At 45.5% G+C, this 20,981-nt stretch overlaps 1 protein-coding gene across 9 annotated transcripts in view; it reads left to right on the top strand.

The window, feature by feature from the left end:
• The window catches only part of LRRFIP1 (LRR binding FLII interacting protein 1), a 100,331-nt gene that overhangs the window by 4,968 nt on the left and 74,382 nt on the right, over positions 1–20,981 (top strand). For 4 of the 9 annotated variants that reach the window (XM_084289227.1, XM_084289224.1, XM_084289223.1 and 1 more), the window contains exon 1: positions 18,082–18,103. The exons of 3 other annotated variants lie outside the window; for them this stretch is intronic. In XM_084289227.1, the coding sequence (XP_084145353.1) occupies positions 18,098–18,103 (6 nt within the window). In that variant the 5' untranslated portion in view covers positions 18,082–18,097. Of the gene's footprint in view, positions 1–16,985; positions 17,201–18,081; positions 18,104–20,981 lie in introns of those variants that run through there. 2 more of the 9 variants (XM_084289228.1, XM_084289220.1) reach the window with 2 other exon arrangements.

Below are 20,981 nucleotides of genomic sequence, written 5' to 3'. Positions count from 1 at the left end.
AAGAAGCGTGTCTGGCTGTAGGGCTGTTGCTAGAATAGAAATTGTGAAGGCAAGGGATGCTCTTGGAGGGCTTGGGCCTGAGCCCAGCTGACCTAAATATAGGAGGGATGGAGGCCTTTGTAGGAAATGCTTGCCAGTAAGCTACGGAGAAGTGTTCCAAAGCTAAGGCCGTTTTATGTAGCAAATACGCTCTTCTTCATTGAACGTGCCGTTTATTGGCTGTGTAGCCAGAAGGCATTACATAAAGCCAGTGCCTTTTTCCTATAATCCTTCCCGAAGGAAATAAGTGAAGGAGCAGCTATGGATGGTTTAAGAGGCGAGACACAACTGTTAAGACCATCCCATTTCAGTTAAATGGGTGATTGTAGCCTGCGTCCCAGCTCGCAATCCGCCTGTTGCGGCGTTAAATAACCGGTTGTCTGTTTGTGTGCCTGGGCCTGGCCTGGCCTCCTCAGCTGTTCCCTCACCGGCCAAGGAAACAGCTGTGTAGGAACCACGATTCCTATTTCAGGCGGGCCCGAGGCTGCTGTTAGGATTAACAGCACGGGGAGCCCAGCCTTCTTCTTTGCAAGCCCAGGTGCTGAGCTGGTCTGCAGGATGCGGTACTAATCACTGCCTCTTCTAGATGGGTGTCTTTTCCAGGCTGGTCGCTGAATAACGTTGGAGCTGAAGCGCACTTACAGTGCTTTTAACACCATTCGGGTTTCCTTTCCTCATTTGGTTGTGAGGAGCATAATCCGTGTGGCATTTCAGGCTTGTGGAGCAAGGTATTTGTCCCTCCTGTCAAGTCAGCAGGTTGCCCGAGCAGCGAATCTGTCTAGCTGGATGTAAGCACTCACGGGCAAACCTTAAAATAGCAGCCCCGAAATACCAGCTGTTGTCTCGCTTCTGTGAAAATACTTTTTGGGGGAGAAGTTCCCTGCTGGAATGGAACGGGGCGGGGGGCGTTGCAGTAAGCCAAATTTTCCTTCAGATAGTCATGAGGTAGCTTTGAGAGCTTTTACATACGGGAGAGGCTTCTGAGAAAGGAAAGCGGGCATAATTACACTGGCATTTCATCCCGGAGCTCTCTGCTGCTGGTGTTAATCCCATGCACTTGCTCGTGGGTCTGAACCTGCTGGAGATGAATCGCTGGCCTTGTGCATAGCAGAGAAATTGTAATTTGTCTGGGCTTCCCTCACACAGTGCAGGCGAGGGAAGTGCTGGAGTGTGTCGTATGGAAAGAAGGCTGTGACATCAGCTCCCAAGGCGCTTTCTTCTCCTTCATGGTATTTTAGGTAGGGAACAAAAAGTAGGCTGGAGAACTTTCTCACTAAAGCTGGAAAAAGAACTGGCCTGCACATAGAAATGAGAGCGTTACATCAGTCCCTATCATAACATCAGTACTTGCAGGTACTCTGAGGATGGAGAGCAACCCGTGCTGTTGGTAAGAGGCAAGAAATGCAAGGAAACTCTCAAAGGCCTGCTTTTTAGAAGCTTTACCTGCTGAAATTGAAGCTTGGCATGGCGTAATAAGCACTTAAACAGCTGTACTTCACTGTTGGTAGTTTGAAGGCGTTTATTTGCCCTAGGAAGAGCTGAACGTCTTGCCATGCAGTGCTTGCAGTATGGAAACGGCCTTCAATAGAGATGATCATGAAAGGCTGTGTGACAGTGTCCTGCTATGAACACGTATGCATTCTGCTCAGGTCTTTTAAAACCTTCTGATTTTTGGAGGCTACAGAGAAGGTACGAATCCCAGTATTTAGATACTGGGAAAGCACAGAAGTAATACTTCCAGATGGGCAGGAGTGTGACCTACCTCTAACCACCGTAATTGTTTGAAACTGTCCATGTCACGAAGCATGAAGGGCAAGGCTGGGGGTTTATTTCCCAACGAGCAGGGCTGCGAGCACCTTCATGGCCTCACCAGCTGAGTTTTGGTTGTCCCTGGAGGAGAAGATAGCTCTGATTGCTTCCAGCGCTGGCGGCTGCGTGATTTGGGACACGGATGTATGCTTAAAGCAATCTGCTGGCAGAAAGGAGCATACCCCTGGTGCAACAAGCTGTGCCCCACAGTAGGTGTGAGTTGCACTTGAGCCTACAGTCCTGCTCTGCTCCTTCAGTCCCCCAGCTGCATCACCTTTTCCTGCAATTGAATTTCCGAGGCAGTGTGTACTGCCACTTTAGGGACATGTTCTTTGGGGAAGGGTTCTGTCTTTGAAACCCAACATTTTTCAAAGGTTTTGCTGCCAGCCGTAAAGAGTGGAAAACTAGCAGAACTGGGTTAGGGAACGATGTGTTTGGGGTGCTGTGTTTAATTGCATCTAACTGGCACAACTCTGAGCAATACTTTTAATCTGCTTTGCTCCTCTGCGTGGCTGCAGCCCACGTGCCAGCTGCTTGGCCCGGGCTGTGTTTTATCCACCTAAACACTACCGCAGCTTTTGAGAGTTGAGCTGCAGACAGCGGATAGAGAAAGTGATCAGCCGGTGCCAAATCCGAGCTGCGTTCCAGGCTTGGATGTGGTGAGGACGCCTGGTCGTTTGCTGATGCTTCTAGCTCCTGGCTGCTTTGTTCACAGCTCTGTTCTCCTTCCAACACTGCTGTTGTGTGCAAGGTGAACATTTCTTTTGTGAGACAGCTTCATCTTGACAGCATAATTGCAAAAACTCAGGTTGGATTCTAGTTCTTGGATGCTTTGTGAGCTGTACTCTTGGAGGAAAAATATTTAGATTTTATTTTTGTATTGTATGTTGCTGTACAAGAAATCGGAGCCTTTGGTAAACCAAAATTGCCAGGTGCATCACCACCTCTGTGCTCCTATTTTTGATACCTGGCAATTAGGCAGGGCAGTGCTTGTTATCGTTGGCGTGTGAAGAAATGCAAAAACAACAGTTAGGATTTCAGAGCAGCAATTTGCTTTCCTCGGCTGTCAGAAGGTTGATGTTTTCTGTGAATGAGACTAGAGAGTTTGAATACAAGCTTCTGCCAAAGAAACAAGTGGGACAGAGTCACCAATTACTTCTGTCTTCCTCCAAAATAGGCTCTGAGGGCTGTGTTTTTCCCCACCATAAAAGTTGCAGCCTGCAGTTTTTTCATGTCACTTGTCATTGATTTATCTTTCCCAGAAAGGAGACTGAGGATGTTCCCAGCTTACTGAAAGTGACTTCCACAGAAGCAGCCCGTTCGTGCCTCTGCTGGTTTGGCTGGTTGGCTGGTGACTTGGCTTTTAGTGTTGCCTGTGACAAAGTGATACTGCCTCTGTCGTGAGTGGTCTCTCTGGTGACTCGTGGCAGGTTGTACTCGTGGTCCTGCAGATGCCTTCAGTCCAGATTTCTGCACAGACAAAGAAATTGTAGGAACAGCACTGCTTCCCTCATGGTCTCTGCTTTTACACGCTGCTGACCTTCCCTTTCGCCAGTATCTGATTTAAATTGAATATTTATTTTTTTTCTTTGCCTTCCTCTTTTGAGTACTTCCTACATCTCAAAATACGCTTTCTTTAATCCCCACATTTGAATACTAAATTTAGATGAGTCTGTCCCTCCTGTCTGCGTTGGCCAGCCTCATCGAGCAGACAGAAACGGAATCCAGGAGTATCTGGCACCCTGAGAGCTGGGTCAGGCTCCCTCAGGCCAGATGGATTTCAGACATCCCCACTTGGCTCTTCTAATTATGGAGAGTTTATCAGCTGGCATCCTGGGATGCCAGGAGCGTAAGGAAAGGCTCTCGGTGTGCTTCATGCACAGAAAGGTCCCCGGGCTCTGTCAGGGGACTGAAGTCCCTACATTTTTCCCTTCCTTTTTAAAACACACATCACTTCAGATTCTCTTTGAAAGCGTGGTTAAGATAGGGCTGCTTACACTGGTGCCCAAGTACTGCAGTCTTCACTTGGAAATGTGAAGTATTTGCTCTTGCTGGTTACAGATAACAACAGATAATGGCTTTCTGTTTTTGTGTGTGTGTGTGTGTGTTTTTTTTGTTTGTTTGTTTGTTTGTTTTTTGTCTGTGTAATCACTTGTTGTTTCTCTCTGATTGCAAACTCAAAGTCCTTGCAGTTGCCGCTAGGAAAATAGTAAAACTAACTTTAAGTGCTTCCAGGAAATGTCTGTTTAAATTCGGATGGGCTGCAGCCAGCCCTGTTGCACTGCTGTGCATTTCCCATCCACTGCTCTCTTTAAAATGTCCGCTTCCCATACGAGATGTGTGTGTGCTGGGCTCGACTTCTTGCCTTGCTGGACGTGTTGCTGAGCTCTAAGAGGATTTATGTTGACAAATACATTGAATCAGCATCTGTTGAAAATTGGAGTGGGCTTTTGGGACGTTCTTGTGATACCCAAGGGTCATGCTATTCCATTGTCTATTAGATATGAAATTTAAATCTGTCCCGACGTGCAGTGAGTGCATTGAAGCAGAGATGTGACCTAACCTTTCCATGAACTGTGGAGGAATCTAGGGGCTCTGGGAAACAGAGCACTTGTATGCGGATACAAGGGATGATGTTGCTAGATGGAGAGTGTGTTTAAGTGGCTACACAGTGTTTTTAGTAATATTTGTGCATTCTTGTCTAATTACCCTGGGAAAAAAACGAGCAACCTTATTAGAGCAAGCAAAGAAAGGTTCTTTGTGTGCTGGGGAGGTGCTTTTATATCACTGATGGAATAAGCACACACCGCAAGACAGCCTGGAAATCATCTCTGCTAGCAAAGAGGCACCTGGTAGCCCAGAATTCGTTACCATCTACTGGAGAAATCTGCAAATGGAGGCAATGAAGATCAGTGGGTCTGTGAACGGAAGGATCAGGTGCAAAAACCTTACCTGCAGCACTTCGAAGGTTGCTTAGCACACCTCAGAAGCCGGTAGGGAACTGTAAGGTACTGGGCTTTTGTTGTAATTTCCTCTACTAGAATGTGGTTCCCAAGGGCTGATTCTTTGCTGCAGGTCTATCCCACTCTCACAACGCTTGGTGTTGCGTGCCAGTTTCCTAAACCAGCTGTTCCCCACATTAAACTCTGTGACACGATCTTTGAGACTGCAAGACAGGGGATCCAAGTGCAGTCCCATGTGCTGGGGTAATGCCCAGGGCCTGGGCAGGGCTGCACCTCCGTGCTGTTGGCAGTGCCTTCAGCATATCCCAAGTGGCATGCCTGGATTTCAGGAATAACACCAAAAAACCACGAAGGCCATTTGCATCCCCCAGCAGTGCCTGCAGTCCCCCGGTTCCCTGTGTCTGTTGGGATGCAGGCTCCTCAGGTAATCCAGTGTAGCTCAGACCCAGTTTGGCTCCAGTAATCCTCTCCCACCCCCACGCAAAAGCTGTCCAATCATTTCTTAAACAAGGCTGGTTTTTCGGCTTTAATCGGAGCCGCTGGGTTGTTCAGCGCCATCTCGCTCGGTGCAAGTTGTCTTGACATGTCCTGGCTCCCTGATGGAATTTTTCTTAACGCGAGGGAATGGGTCGTGAAACGATAGCAAACGAGAGGGTGATTCCTGTCTGCTGACCAGGTAAGAGCCCCTTGTAGATTAAAAGAAATTAATGAGCTGTAACGGTGAGAGAGAGGATAGTGTAATTTCTTTTAATATATTTTTTTTTCACACGTCTGTTCAGAATTGCTGGAAGCATGAATTTTTGAAATGTTTTCTCTGAAATTTCTTCTCCGTGGCTTTTCTGCGAACTCAGCGTGGAAGTTGGCTGTTGTCCATAGGAGCCATGGTTAGAGCGCTGCGACTGCATGCGTGACGTTCAGTGTTATTGTTGAAAGGATGGAAAATCTGGTAAAGCACGAGGTGTAGCAGGGGGACCTTCTCCTCTGCTAGAATACAGCTGCACCGACATGAAAAAGCAATTTCAGGCTTTGTTGAGGTGGTTTCTCCGGATATCAGCGCTTTCCCTGAAGTCAGGTTTGCACAAGCAGTTCTTGGCGCTTCTCTGCTTGATGCTGCCAATCAGGAATTTCAGCCCGTGCCCTGCCAGCAGAATCCAGGTAGCCTGCAGCTCGGATATTACCTTGGGGATATCGAAGGTAAGCAAAAGGCTACAGGTCTCACTGCAGGGTTGAAGGTGTTAATGGTTGAAGAATTGCGTGCAACTGTCCCCCAAAACTTCTTTGCACATGTAACAGAGCTCACAAAGTAGTGAGGGGCATGGAAACATGACAGTTTTTGCAGTTCTCTTGTGTGTAAATGTGTGTGTGTATAAAAAAAGCAAAAATGAGACTTTTCTGGTGGTATCTCTTGCAGATCCCTTCCTGTAATTGCTGTACTGTACTTCTGATCATCTCCAGTCCTTACAGTGACTCTGAGTACTTCTCAAAATTTAATCTGAAGCTGATGTGTTTGGAGAGGTAATGAAAAACAGTGCCTTGCAACTTGGAACCAGCGTGCTGTAGACCGACTAAACAGATTGTAAACACAGTCAAATGGTCTATTGCCAGGTTGCTCTGTTAACTCTAATCAGGGTAACGAGCTAAATTTAATTAAATCTGCTTGTGGATGAGGACATTCCACCTGAGGAAAGGTGCTCCAGAGGTCATCCCCAGGTTTGAATGTTAATGCTACGTGTTAAAACCGTACAGTTTTGTCTCTCTTTTGGTTGGGGCCAGGTAGGAACGTAGCATTAAAGCCGGTACTGGTTGTTAGTAGTCCGTGCCAGAACGTGGCAGTACACCTGGAAGGAGTGAGGAACTAATTTGGGGTAGTTTGCAGGCACCTTATTTATTGCAGGTGCTGTGTAAGCAAAGGTTGAGCTGACTCCGTACTTGAATGTTTGTGTTTGGAACTCCCACTTCCTAAAGTACTGAACTGTAAATAGAAAAGGGCTTTTTTAATACCCTGAAGTTCAGGTCAGCCCTTTCCAGGGAAAAAGGCTTTTAAACAAGGAAGGAGAATGGTGGTTTTGTGTTTTGTTTTTTAAGTACACGACTGGGAAAACAAAGTCCTGCTGAGTCCATATCAAAACTTTTGCATAAACACAAGGCTGTCTTGCATTGTTGTTTGTTTTTCTTTTAAAAGGATGTTCAAGCCACTGTAAAGCGTCCACATTTTTTAATGGTTTGTATAGCATTATCCTGTGTTTTAAGGGAAAAAAAAGGTTACATTTTTGGAGATAAACTCTGCATATCTATCTTACTGTGAGAAGCTCACGTCGAGCATCCCAACACACTGATTTTTGACTTGCTGCCAGTGAGCTGTGGGATTGAGGATCAAAACTGTTGTTGGAAGTGCTTAGTACAGATAATAAAAATAATAATTTTGACACCCTAACAGTTTAAAAACAGATATTGACAGTTAAGGCAGTATGGGTGACTGGTTTTGACTATGCAATCCGGAAAAGTAAGGCTGAAAGGAACACCGTCATGGTTTTTCTTTACATAAACGTGCAGTGTAGCTCCTGATGAGTAAACGCTGTGCTGCATGGTCAGGACAGAGCCTGTCTTGTCTTCCACTGTGCTCAAATCTTCATTTTTACCACACTGTTGCTTGCTTTATGAAAACTTTTACTGACTTAAAGCAATTAAATGGTCAGGTAAAAGTGGTAGGTGTCTTCCATGAGTCTTCCCATCCCAAAGCCTGGATCACGTTTGCATTTCTGTCCTACGAGCACTCGTGTTCCTCCGGGTTGTGCTGCGAGTAAAAGTAAATCCAAAGGAGGATGAAACAAATGTTTTCCACCCAGGAGAACTCGCCTTCAATGTCAGACAGGCTGTGCACCAGATAGCCAGTTATATATAGCAACAACACGCTGCCCCTAGCACGCTCTGCAACGTGCTGAGCTTGACAGGATGCCATCTGAGGAGCAGCAAGACATTGCTCAGCCTGGGTTTGCTCCTGGATGGTTACTGGGGGAAAGAGGGAAAGTGTGGAATGGCACAGAAGGGCAATCCAGATGCCTAATACCCTAGGCTGAATTGCATTCTTGCTTTACAAATGGCTACTACAATAGTTGTGCAATCCTTATATGCTCTTTTTTTGCGTCAGACTGCTGCTTTTGCTTCAGCTGTACAGCAGGAGTGCAGGCTGGGTGTAACGGGATGTAACATTAATCCTAGCGCTGCCAAACCGGGACAGTTGTGTAAATGGATTGAGTTTCAAACTCTGCAGCATCACAGCACGTTTTGTCTGCGGCGTGACCAAGCTGTACAGGGAACACCTTGTAAAGTACAGGAGTGGGATTTGTGTTTGGAGAAGGCAGCGGGTCTTGTTGACAGCCTTCTGTTCTCTTGAGCATTAATTTGAAATAACTTTTCTTGCACAATAGTTCTTAAGCTAGGCCTATTTTTATTACGCGTTCAAATACTTAGGCTGGGTGGGAGTCTGCAATAAATATTTCTATTCCCTGAAGTGATGGCTGTTGGCCAGCTTCTGCGCTCTTACTCATCAGCTGCTGGTCTTAATTCTGCTGAATTCAACCTTTTTATCTCCGAGGAGCAGGAATAATTTGCATGCAGGTTTCTGACTGCTGGGTGTTGTTTCCGTAGGGGATGCTGAGAGGCCTTGGCTCGTTCAGGAGCTGATGATGCTGCTGTGTTGTGTGACGTTGTGCCTCTCGATGGATGTGTGCTGCTTTCAGATCTTCTTTCCTTTCCCACGTTGTATTGGAGCCGGGCACCCTCAGAAAATTGTACTGACCATTGCCAGCTACAGGCTTGTTTTAAAATGAAAAATAAAATCAAGCTAGTGCCATAAAGGCCTATCTGAAATAAAAAATCTGCAAGCTGGAGGCAGCGTGAGCACAGCGATGCAGTTACACTGTGGTGGTTTATCTCCTCATCCTGTTTGCTTGCTTACGCAGTGGGATTATGCTACATAAATATGAAACCCCAAGATAAAAAAGAAAAAAAATATAGCTTCCTAGAAGCCTTTTTAGTTAGTCAAGCTGTGCTTATTTTAGAAATGGGCTAGTTCAGGGGCATGGGAGAAAATCATGGCAATGCCATCACATGCTTCAGCAGTTAGATGTCAGAGTGCTCAGCGTTTGTTTTGCTTGAACGCTTTTCAGTGTTCCTGCTTTTAGAAGATAATCAATGTGCTGTGCAACTGCTGTCTCGGTTTCGCGCCTGTGTCAGCTGTCTGCGTTGGGGAATATTCCAAGCTCATCAAACCAAAAAGTTGTAGTCTTTTTTTGTTACAGCTTCAAGAAGTGCAGAGAACTACGAGGGCCTGTTGTAGGCAGATGGCTCACTTTTTCTAGCACAGCACTGTTGGAAATTCCAGGAGAAAGGGTAAGGACGGAATGGAAATGGAGAGCGAGCTACCCGCTCGAATGGTGACTCAAACCAAGAGCAAAGTGAGCCTGGCAGAGTACCATGGGAAAATCTGTGCTGCTGGGGCAGTCCAAATGCCACGTTTTACAACTGAGATGCTGATTCGGGGAGGGAAGAAAAGGAAAACTAAGTTGTGTTCATGTAGAAGGGAAAGAGGAAAGCCTTCCAGGCGTGCAGAGCTGCTGGCTCAGAGTTTGGGTGTTTTGGGCTTTGGTGAAGCACGATGAGAAAGGCTGAGCTGCCTTTCCTACCTGCACTTGATAAGGTGAGAAACAACACATGAGGCATCGTTACAGAGATGAATCAACTGGAAGGTTGACCTTGATGCGTCCAGCCCCTCCTGTCTCCTCGTTAGGATGGCTTTGATCTAGTGCTGGTCTTTTGGCACCCAAAATCGATTACAGAGCCATTGCACTGGGTGGAATAGCTCTCTGTAAAGCACAACAAACACTACTGGCCCTACTTACTGCAAATACAAGCTCCTTGGTGCGGTGGCTGTTGTATTACGATGCTTCCAGGGGGCAGGGTCCACATTTAGAAGCAACACTGATTTACTAATAAAAATCTACAGAAAACGAGCCTTTGTGCCTAGCAGGCTTCCTGCTCCTCTTAATATTTTTTTTAATCCTAGTACACATTTAGGAGGTTGTCGTGTCCTGTCCCCAAAGGTTTGGCAAGTTCCAACTGTATGATTTAAAATACTTGCGTCAGAGAAGAGAATCAGTAGAACTGATGAGTTGATGAATGAGCTGTAAGAGTGGACAGGGCAGGCCAAGATAAATCCCAGTAGTTCTGGCCGCTTCTGTATGTAGCGCACCTTTTATCGCTGTGTTTGGACCAGAGGCACTTCCTTGCATCCAAGACTTTTGGCACCCTGGCTCTTCTCTTGATTTAGTTGTAGAGGGCGCAGGCAGTGATTGTTCAGCAGTAGTCTCAAAGCTCTTTGAAAAAGAAGAGCTGTAAAAGCATCCTGGTAAAGCGCAGGAGCAAAACTATCAGCTTGATCCGTGCCTCCTGTTCTCGAGGTGACAAAGCTGGGTGTGGGAAGGGTGTGCAAGGAAAGGGGCAAGGTCGTAGCTCAGTTGCTGACAACAAATGGTGAACGTCTCTGAACGAGCCCTAGTTGGAAGGAAATCTGTGCATGTTTACTTCTGGTAAAAGACTGAGTAAGAGTGAAACTCTAATCTGGAGCTTTGCTCCGTGGACGTAGTCATGTTTTGTTGTTGTTTTTCCCCATGTGGGAAGGCTGAAAGCTTAGCTAATTTCTTTTATAAGGTCCTGTTGCAATCAGTAGCCATCTGAAGCTGCAGTGTTGTCAAAAAGAGCTTGAAAATGACAGCTGAGGGCTGAAAAAAACACACCTAAGAGAGGAGGGACCCATGCTCATCGCTTCAGACGTTGCTCAGGGCTTATTCCGGGGCCGTTGGAGACATCTGGAAGCTACGTTGTTAACATTATTGTGTGGTGGAACAAAACTAATTTCTCAAGGTAGAGCTCTGAGATAATTTTGTGAAATCTGGAGGACTTAGAAATAACCGAGCCTAAAACCTGGACGTGATCCAGCCTCTGTCCTCCCAGTTTGTGGTCCTTGCAGCTGCAGGTCCCCAGTACAGCAGTTTCCTGGCCCTGCAGAGCCCAGACACGTGCAATCAGCTGTCACCCAACGAGACTGTACACAAGGAAGTGGCTCCAGTGTCCTGAGCAATTCGGTAGGATAGGTTATCAAGTCAATTCTTTTTTATTTTAAAAGAAAAAATTGCTCAGAGCTTTGGTTTGTACTGGTAATTGATGTAAAGACCTCTCTGGCTCTCATAATTAATGTTAATGGCCTTATCGGTATTTGCCATATAATTAAAGCAAATTGCATGTTGGAGAAGTAAAGATCAAGTTATGCTGGTGAGGAGCAATAGGCTCTAGCAGAACTGTAATTAAAAACAAAACCTCACAGAGAAAGTGGCAGCTTTCAGGGAAAGGTTTTATCAATGCTTCTAGTTGGAAGAAATAACAATGTTTGCATAGGGAGTGCATTAAAATTAATAATTGTATAGGATAATTTGATAGAAGTTAATAAGCTGGCTGTATTTACTCATATAAATGTTGCATTTCTGGAGTGTAAAAACATTACTCAGAAAAAATCTCCTAATTTGTGTAAATGCAGCTGTATAGTCTGTCCAGTCCTTAATACAAAGCTGCCTTTTGTGATGGCTTTTGGCTTTTCAACGCCAAACATCTTATAGCAGTGAGTTGAAGCAGCTTTACCTCTCATGAAAGCAAAGACTTTGTGCTGGACAAAAGGAAGGGCCTTTCAGATCCCACGTCTTTGGCAAGGCTTCCCGTGATTCACGGAGGGAAGTGGAAATCAGTTTCTAAAATTAAACTGAACTTTCACTTTGCTTTTTTTCCCCTCCTCACAGTGAATGCGTTACATGTGTTACGGTCTTCTGTGGCTCCGGACGAGCAAAGAGACTCTGCTTGAGACTTGTCGTGGCAGGACTGAGCAACCCTGCTCCCTGCTTGGATTTTTGAAGTCACCAAGGACAAGTTACTTACGTCATCTTGAATCTGATCTGCTCGATTTACCCTTTCCCTCTTGGAAAGGAAGGGTGAGAGTTTCCTGCAGTCCGAGGTGGACAAATAAGGCAGGCTTGTGTTACGTGCTGGAGTTACGGGAGTTATTTGGGGATGGCTGAGTTGGTCAACAGCTGCAGCCCTCTGCTCTCATGTGAATGGCTTGCCTTTTGCCACACTGCTGTTTTTAATGAGCTCCATCTGGACGTGGGGCAGTCCATAATGGAAAGCAGATTGGTGATCTCATGGTGTTCACAGTGCACTTGAGGTGCTGTGGTTTGCTCAGTCTGCTGGGCTGCAGATGAAGGTTGAATACTAAAATGAGGTGGATACCTGCTCTTTGGTTAGGGCACGATCAGTTGGCAAAACATTGAAATTTTGCCTGAAAGGCCAAGAGGTGGCAGGCTGAGGGGGAGGGAGAGACACTGATTGCTTGCAAAGAAGCTATTTTCTGAAAGAAACAGCTCATAATCTGTGAAAGTTATGTTATAGTTAATTCTTTTTCTTTTTTTTTTTTTTCCCTCTCCAAAAGCCATAATGATAGTGGTTTATCATCTGGTATTGGGATGTTCCTCTGGAAAAGCAGATACTCAGTGCATTGGTGCAGAACTGTGATGGTGAGCCCCTAAAGGACAGGACAAAACATGACCAAGGGAACACAGCATGGGCTCATCCTGACACTACCTCCAACAAAGTCAAAGTGCTTTTCTGAATCAGAACAGAAAATAGAAAAAATATTCACTTGGAGATTAGAGTTACCATTAGTTCAGTCTTATTAACTGGTTTTTGTTTTTGTTTTTTAGCTGCAGCTTATTTTATTTATAAAATTGCTTCTTAGTGAGTTTAAGTATATGAAGTGTGGCATTCACAGCCACAGTTGGTTTACCAGGAATGTACGGTGCAGCAGATTTTCCTTTTCCTCTGCTATAGCTTGAACATAAATCCTTAAAGAGCTAAAGAGCTTACCATACCAAAAGTAAGGCTGTGTAAATATCTGAGCACATGGAAAAATAATTTTCCTCTTACTACCGCATTGGAATTGAGAAGAATTACTCAATTTTAGCTGCTCAGTTGGAACCGCTTAAATTAGTAATGATTCTGCGAACGTGAACATCCAGATTTTCGGCAGATTTCTGGAAATGAGAGAGGCACTGCTGGCACACGTACTGAGATGACCATTACCAAGCAGGATTTCAGAGGAAATCTTTTCTGACAGCTTGCACTTCCAACAGCTGACACTTTTCAGCCCGAAGTGAATGCTGAATTAGGTAACTCCACATCAGTCTTTGCTACTTGTATTCCACTTGCTTCTCCTTCGACTGCAGATTTGACATAGAGGGTACTTGAATCCAGCTGTCTGAATGCAGAAACGAGTTACCTAAGCACCTGTAATAAATTGAAATGGTACTGTGGAAGGGAATGAAAGCCTTAGACAGTTGCTAGTGGGATCTCCAGCTGCCAGATCTGTGTTGTCACCAAGGCAGATGCTGTTGCAGTTGGATGCTTGCAGCAGTGCTTAGGACTGAGCAGATGCAGAAAAGAAACCTGGCTGTCAGCCTTGGGGTAGGTTCCTGAAGCTGCTGGGGATTTCTCGGTGGGAGGAGTTGATGCTCCTTCTCTTTGTGGCTTGGTACAGGTCTCAAGGTCCTGGCCTTTTGCTCGCACCTGAGTAATCTCGGTCTGAGGGGCAGGCTTGTGAGCAGGCTGTTGGTTAGTGCTCCTCCTTGGAGTGGAAAGGTAATCACCACCTACCTACTCACCACAAACCCCGTGTAAGTGAGGGAGGGAGAGTATTTTTACAACTTCCTCTGGATGACCTTATCAAGAAGATGATGCTAAAATTCTAGACCATAAAGCTGTCTTGGCGCTGTCACTTAGGCATTTATTCAGTTTAATGTAGGGTTAAGTGTGGGTTATTTAATGTTTTATTCATTAAAATATAACATGTTTATTTGTAGATTTTTTTAACCACAAAAAAAAAATATGCATGAGGGAATGGAAAACACCCAAAACAGTCACTCAGTTTTTTGGGGACTGATAAATTACAGTGTCTTCCTGGTTCCTTATATCATCAATTAAACTAACTTCAACTTGTTCCTTACAGTTTACACTTCTGGTTGTTATTTTACCATTAGCAACTGTTGGATTTCAAGATGGGGTCCATCCTAAGTTAACAAATAAGTCATCCAGATAAACTAATTGGTTTATTTCTGAAATAGATTACTGCATGCTTCCCTTCCACTGCCATCTAGGGGCAGGATAGATAAGGAGAGGGTGTTGCAGTCGTCCCAGAAAGGGTAAGCAGAGTGATGCAGACCAGAGGAGGAAGCACTGAGAGCTACAGGCTAACTGCTGGAGGTGACAGGATTTTCTGTAGCTTCCCAGGTCTGCACGCATCCAGAACCAGGCAAACTGCTGAGGCTGGTGAGGTCTGTGGCCTTGGAGAGCCCATCTGCAGAAGGAGTTGGGGAGAGGAGCTGAAAAATGCTTTCAGACCCTCATGTTCAGTTGAGCTGTGCTCCCTAGTACACAAGAGCCTTATTTCTGTGCAAAGAAAGTGAAATTCAGGCAGGTGCTGGTTTTTCTAGTGGAAGCAAGAATGCATTGCTGTGCTTCTGAGCAGCTTTTTACAGCATAAATGCTCTTGTGGCTTCCAGCCCTGAAGTTGAGAATAAAACCACTCTTTCAGATGAAATCAAGCGCTCATGAAGAATTTAGGCCGTATAGATTTTCCTTTGTAGGGCTGAGCTGCTGCTGCTGCTCCCAGAGTTACAGATCTTATCTTCTGCTTAAGCAGGGTAAGAGAAAGACTTATTACTTTAGCATGTTAGTTGCTTTTGTGAGCCACTTCTGTTTGGAATATTAAATACTCAGGTATGTGAGCAAACTGAGTGTCGGTTACAAACATGGAAAAATAATTAATAACCAAAACTTTATTAGACTCTGCTTAACTATTGGTACAGTGGGCATTTTCTTTAAACGTAATTTTTAAAAACAAATTTTAATGTAGACTGGTGGTGGTGGTGGTTTAAGGTTAAGCTTGGAAAAATCAAGACACTGGCCTTCTTAAAATATAGTATTCTATAAATATCTCTGTGTTGATCGAGCTAAATAACCACTTCCTTCAGACCACTTTGTCCATAGGTTCTGTGGAGCAGCATGAACATTTTAAAGCCTATTGACTCGTGGGGAATTGGAAATCAAAAGGGTCAGATCCTTAAAAATCTCTTCTTTACGAAGTCTCCCCAAACCACCTCTGCTTTGCTCTGCCATCTCTGCAGTTGTCTACGTTCCTGCTTGGTTCGTGCAGTTAAGGCTCAGCTTGGAGACCTTAGAGGGGAAGCTCAGGCTGTGCCCCCCTCTCCAGCGTGGATTCAGCTCATCAGGGCTTGCCAAACACCCTGCTCCTTCCTTTCAGTAACTGAGGGTTTAATAGTGAGACTGTTGCAGAGATCCCGTGTTCTCCGAATGTTTTAGATAAGTGACTTGATGATTTGTGTCCGTGAGATTGAAAATCTAGGTGTAGGTATTACAAGGTATAGGTATTAAAAGCGACCTTCATCGCTTCTGGTCTGAGCACTCATTGGTGACAGTGGTAATGAGAAGAGAATCAGTCTGTACATTTTAAACATAAATAAAGAATTGTTAAGCCTCTTGTGTTTAACTGTATTTTGTCTTCTCTTTGAGACAGTTTCTTAGAAAGCCCAGTAATGTGTGGATGGACCATTGCCTGGAGAGCTGGGACTGGGGGTGTCTGAGAGGTACAAGCGGCGTGAGCCTGATGTGATGCTCTTTTAGGGTTTTGGTGAACACGTGAGGGATACAATGAGCAAGAACTGCGCCGAATTCAGGATGAAACACCCCTGTAGCATAAAAGGTTTAAATGTCACCGTGAAGAATGAAAGGCTGATTGAAGGAGGAAAGACTATTTTTATACCCAGCTTGTGCAGTAGAGAAAGCACAGTTGCATACTGTTAATTCTGGTGCTTCTTGAGGACCAGGGATATAATATTCAAGCTATACTTACCAGACCTCTGCCTCTCCTGACAGTTGAACATGTGGTTTTAGTTTCAAGGCTGTGGGCAGTCCTGCTGGATTCAGCTGAGCCACAGTGCTTGCGCTTCATATCACCGAGGCATTACAAAGTTGGGGACTTCAGTTGTTGTAGCATAAACAGCACCTAAAAGAGCCCGTACAGGCCCCAGCTGCATGTAGCTGAAGAGCATCAAAACCTTCTAGACATGAAGAACTCTAGTTTTGGAGGGTGGTGTGTGCTATGGGAAACATGCACGGCTTTCTAGAGCCTTATTTTGAGTTTCATGTCATCTGAATGGCATTTGTTCGTAGTAAATGCATTTAACAAACTAATTTTAGAACTATAGGTCAGCACTTAAATTTGTTTTCTCCTCATTAGTCTCATAATGAGATCAGGTCTTCAATCTCGCAATAAACTGTACTTATTCTCATTTCTTCCCCGTCTGCCAGGTACTTATATTTAGTGCAAGTCAAAGAACGTGCTGGGTGTGCAGCCTGTGCTCTTTCTAAAAAGTTGGACTCCATTTCTAACAATTCAGTCATATTTCCAGCAGTAGATTTTTTTCCCCTGTCTTACTCAATTTTTCTTTTGTTCCCAATCTTTTGTTCCTTTTGTTAGATACAGAAATACCATTGCACAAATCAGCTGGGTTGTCATGGGGAAACTTCACAGCAGGAACGTGATGAAAAGATGGCCAATTTTTTTTTTTGTCTCTCTGAGATACCGCAGGGGAACGAACAGCAATCGTTTCCTTACCAACCTACAGGATAGCTCGTGGATGAGGCAGGAGCAATGTGCAGCCTTCTGTTGTTCCTCTGCTGCTGGGTTTGAGAGCTGAGCGAAGGAGAAGCGGGCGGCAGTCTGTTGTCCAGGAGTATCCCCTGGACTCAGTAAGCACTCCAAGTCAGATTGATTTCGCTTTTTTAACGCAACAGATCTGTGGAGCAGCGTGTCTCCTGCTGAAAGAGAAGCACATGGTGAGTACGCCTCTGCCATCTGGCCCTTGTCGCTCGTATCCACCTCGTTAAGAATGGAGCTTTCCTCGTCCCTCGGGACGCAGCGGGGCGAGTGGCAGCTGCCTTGCTGGCAGTGTGTGCTAATGCCCTAAGGAGATCGGATCAAGAGGTGCCTGCCCACGAGCTGTGAACGGGGCATGGCGCAGCAGGCACTGGTTCAGCAGGGGAGAAACGTGTGAATTCCTCTTGTAAAAGTCACAGCCTTCGCCACCCCAGCTTCTGCAGCTGCCTCCGTGGGCTGAGCTGTGCACCTCATTGATCCTCGGGACAGAGGTTTTTATGGGGTTGATGCTAATCGGCCTATTTAGAGTTCTTTCCACTCCAGCGGAATTGATGTAAGTGCATGGCAGAAGTTCAATGCTGCACATCATTAAGGGAAAGCAAACCCTTCATCTGGCTTGGTGGTGCTGAGGGATGGCTGTTGGGTCAGACGCGGTATCATAGCAGGATTGAAAAGGTCAAATAGATGGCGTCTTATGTGGGGCAGATGATCAATGCTCTCAGCAGTATACTTAAAATTTACAGGGCTAACAGAAGCTACCTAAGGAGGGAAAGGTGCTAAATGGTTTGTGTGTCCTTTAATGTCCTCACAGAAGAGACAGCGAGGGTGTAAGCTGTGTGCTTGTTGTTTTGGGAGGAGATGGGAGTACGTTGTCTCACTGCGACTGCAGCAGAAGGCTTGCTTCCTTTGCTGGGAGCTACACCATGTGAATCCCCGTGAGAGGAGGGATGGATTCTGGTAGCAGCATGCTAAGCCTGTCACCTGCTTTGCTATTGATAAACTGTTATCAGAACAACACCCAAACAGCATGAAAAACGTGCTGCAGGGCAAACATCCGGATCGACTAAGAAATGATTTTAATGGGGGTGCTGGATGATTTGGGCACTGTTGATCCAGTACGGTACCAGTGTCCTACTTGATGCGCACTGTCTGTAACAATTACAGCGTGCTGCAGAGGATAAACCTCTAGTCAAGATTTTCAGAGCTGCTTAGTAAGCAGTTATGTCAAATGAGGGGCCAGGAAGCTGTGCTGAGGACTTGTTGCATGTGGAAGTGTGGCTGTTCCAGCTGAAGCTGGTAGGGGGTGCTCACCAATGTGTTTTCCTTTTAGTGTCAGTGCTGTGAAGGAGATAAGAATTGTTCAGGAGTACAGGACAGCACTGGCAGGGTTACTCATTTGAGGTATGGATTCATACGCTCATTTAATGAAAGATTTGATCCTCTTGGCTCAATGCAGGTGAGTTGTGATCTCAGTTGGTCTCTGTGTGCTCCCAAAATGTGAACAGTTAACAGGATTTTGTATAAATAAGAGAGCAGAAATGGATATCTTTGCAGAGAGTAAATACTGCAACAGGGTTGTAATGATATTGCATTACACTTGATCGGGGTGTTTTATCTCCACACGTGTTAAACCTGAGCCTGGCAAGGAAACTAAGGGGAATTTTGGGACAGTCTCTTAAAATTAGTTGGCTTGCTCGTGTTTTTACTGGGAAAATCTTCTGTAAGGGGAGGCCAAGCCATGAGAAATAATTTCTGCTTCCAAGTGGCAACTGGAGAGGTAGACTCGGAAGCATCAGCACAGCATGCTCGTAGTGTAGGTGTTCCATCCTTTGCAGTGGGCGTTCAGGTGGCTGGGCTCTCTGTAAGGGCATTTAGAAGTGGCATCTCCCAGGTGAAGCATGAACACGATGCACCTGCAAAGCAGCCGTGTCCGTGATAAGCCGGGTGCCTGCCAGCTGCCCTGGGAAGAAGCTGCTGGCTGGGGAACAGGGCATGGGGTTTATTTGGGGCATGGGGTATTTGACAGGCTTAAAAATATTACTTGACATTCTGACTTCTGGTTATCAAGTATGCCTTTGGGATCGATGTTCTGGTGCCTCATGTTTCCTCCTGTCCCGGTAGCTGCCAGGCCAGTAGCTGTCGTGTCTCTGCAGGTGCAGTGTCACCCCGTGGTGGTCTGAGAGCTCTTTCAGCCCCGTGAGCACCTCTGAGCGTTTTGCTTGCAGCAGCATGGCTATAATGGCAGATCTGTCAAAACCTGGACTGCTCATTGTCCTTACCTCTGTCATAAATCTTGCCGTGTACTAACAGCTTGCCTTGCTTTTCCCAGGCTTGCTGCAGACACTATGGGATGTGCACAACCAGTTACACCCAGATGGCTTTCCCCGTCTCGGTACCACAGGCTTGCAGTGAAGCTGACTCTGCTCACTGTGGCATTTGTTGGAGAGCTGTTAGCACAACTGGAACGAGTCCTCTGAACGTTCGAGGCTGTTTTCAGATAACCTTGACGCTGTCAGAATCACAAAAGCCCTACCAAGCTAATAACCATATAATTCTGCAGCCTTTTCTTTGTGCGACTGGAGCAGTGATGGGATTTTTTTTGTGTGGTGCTGCTAACCAGCTGTGAGCTGACTATTCATTAATTGCGTGATGGTGTAAAATTGTGCAGCTCCACATGTTTTATTTAGTAGAAATCCTAAACCTGCTGTTACCTAATGGATAAGCTGAATGCGTTCACGTGTTGGCCAAATACACAGCACGTCCGGCTTCCGTATTCACTTGTTTAAGTGTTTTTTCAGAGAAACTGAGCATCACTTCCCTGGTACGCTTCCTTCTGCCCCTTCACACAGCTCCTAGCAAAGGATGGGCTGTGTAGCTGGAACGCTGCATCTCCTAGATAGACCGAGGCTTGATGACCTCAAGGTTTTTTAAAACCTTTTTTGGCACCTTTATCTCCGAGTATAAATAGCTCACAAGCCTGTTCCTCAGCATTGGCTAGACATAAAGTGGTGCTAAATGCTTTTGCGAGGTGAAAATAGGCTTTCTCAGTTACTTGTAGATGGAGTATGTCCAAGCTGTGTGCTATATTTACCGCTTCCATTCCCAGCAAGTTGTGCTCTGTAGATCCAGGCAATGTCTGCACATTCTGTATACTGTATTTAAAGTGCTCTCCTAACGAAAGACAAGCAAGTCCCTCCGTAAGCCAATTTATTTATCTTTAAAATTATTCATGCTGTTTTTACACAATTACGATTAGCAGCAATTCTTAGGTCTCACAAAGAATCATTTAAGATGGTCAGGTAGCGCTGCTTCCTTTGCCAGTGTTTGCTGTGAGCTGCTGGACAAGTCTGCCATTTACTCCCTTAAGTCTCAACTGATTGATCTCTTATTTTGTTTTAAACTGGCTGGACGAGCATGGATTTTCATCCTCATGCTTGTGGGAGACAGGAGAGCTTCATAAAGGACGTGGCTGCAATATCCTCGTGCGACTGCCAGGGAGGAGCAGGTGGGCAGAGCCTGATTGGGAGCTCAGCAGGGACAAACTGATTTATCTGTGTTTGTTTTTTTTTGGGAAAGGTCATGGGGAATTCTCAGTGACCGCAAGGAGATGTTTTTCCTCGCAGGCAGCAGCCGTGGTTTCCAGGAGCTCCGTTAGTTCCCTGCTTAATTGGTGCTCAGGAGCCACGGGTGATTACTGCCTGCTACATTATCACTGCTTCTGGTGATGTGGAGGGCTCCTGGAGGTGGTCTCTCCATGTTTTATTTGGTTTAAACACTGAACCCTTGTACTAACTGGCTGTGTGAGGTGATGTGACATCATTAAGGCCTTTGATAAATTGCTGTGAATCTCTTCTGAGATGTTACTGCCCATGAAAAATCCTGACCTCTTGTCAGACCTAGGAAAACAAATGGAAGTTGTATAACCGTGTATAACTTCACTGTTTTTTTGTTGCATAACCTAAAAGCCTACTCCAGCTCTAGTAGCAAGCTGCCTCGTGCTCATTAATAATACTTGACATTAATATTTCTCAATACACTGGCAAAGCTTGTACCCTGAGACATGCCTGTAAACCAGGTGTGTTTTGTGCATCTGTGGCTCTGAGCAACTCTGCAACCATGACAGCTGGATTAAAAAGCAGGAGAAGCACAAGGGGCTGTCTGAGCTCTCAGGGAGCCCCTGTTGGAGCCATGAGCGTGTGCAGGACCTCCTAATATGCTGTGTGTGGTTTTTTTCCTGCTGTAGTCAAGTGCTGAGTGCAGATGCCGATACCTTTTGGATGGCTGGTATTTAAAGAAAAAAAAAGCCTAGGTTTTGTTAGAGCTCTTCGAAAGCA

The sequence above is a fragment of the Netta rufina genome (assembly GCF_964035555.1).
Source record: "Netta rufina genome assembly, chromosome: 6".
Lineage (NCBI taxonomy): Eukaryota > Metazoa > Chordata > Aves > Anseriformes > Anatidae > Netta > Netta rufina.
This window is presented reverse-complemented; position numbering and strand designations above follow the sequence as displayed.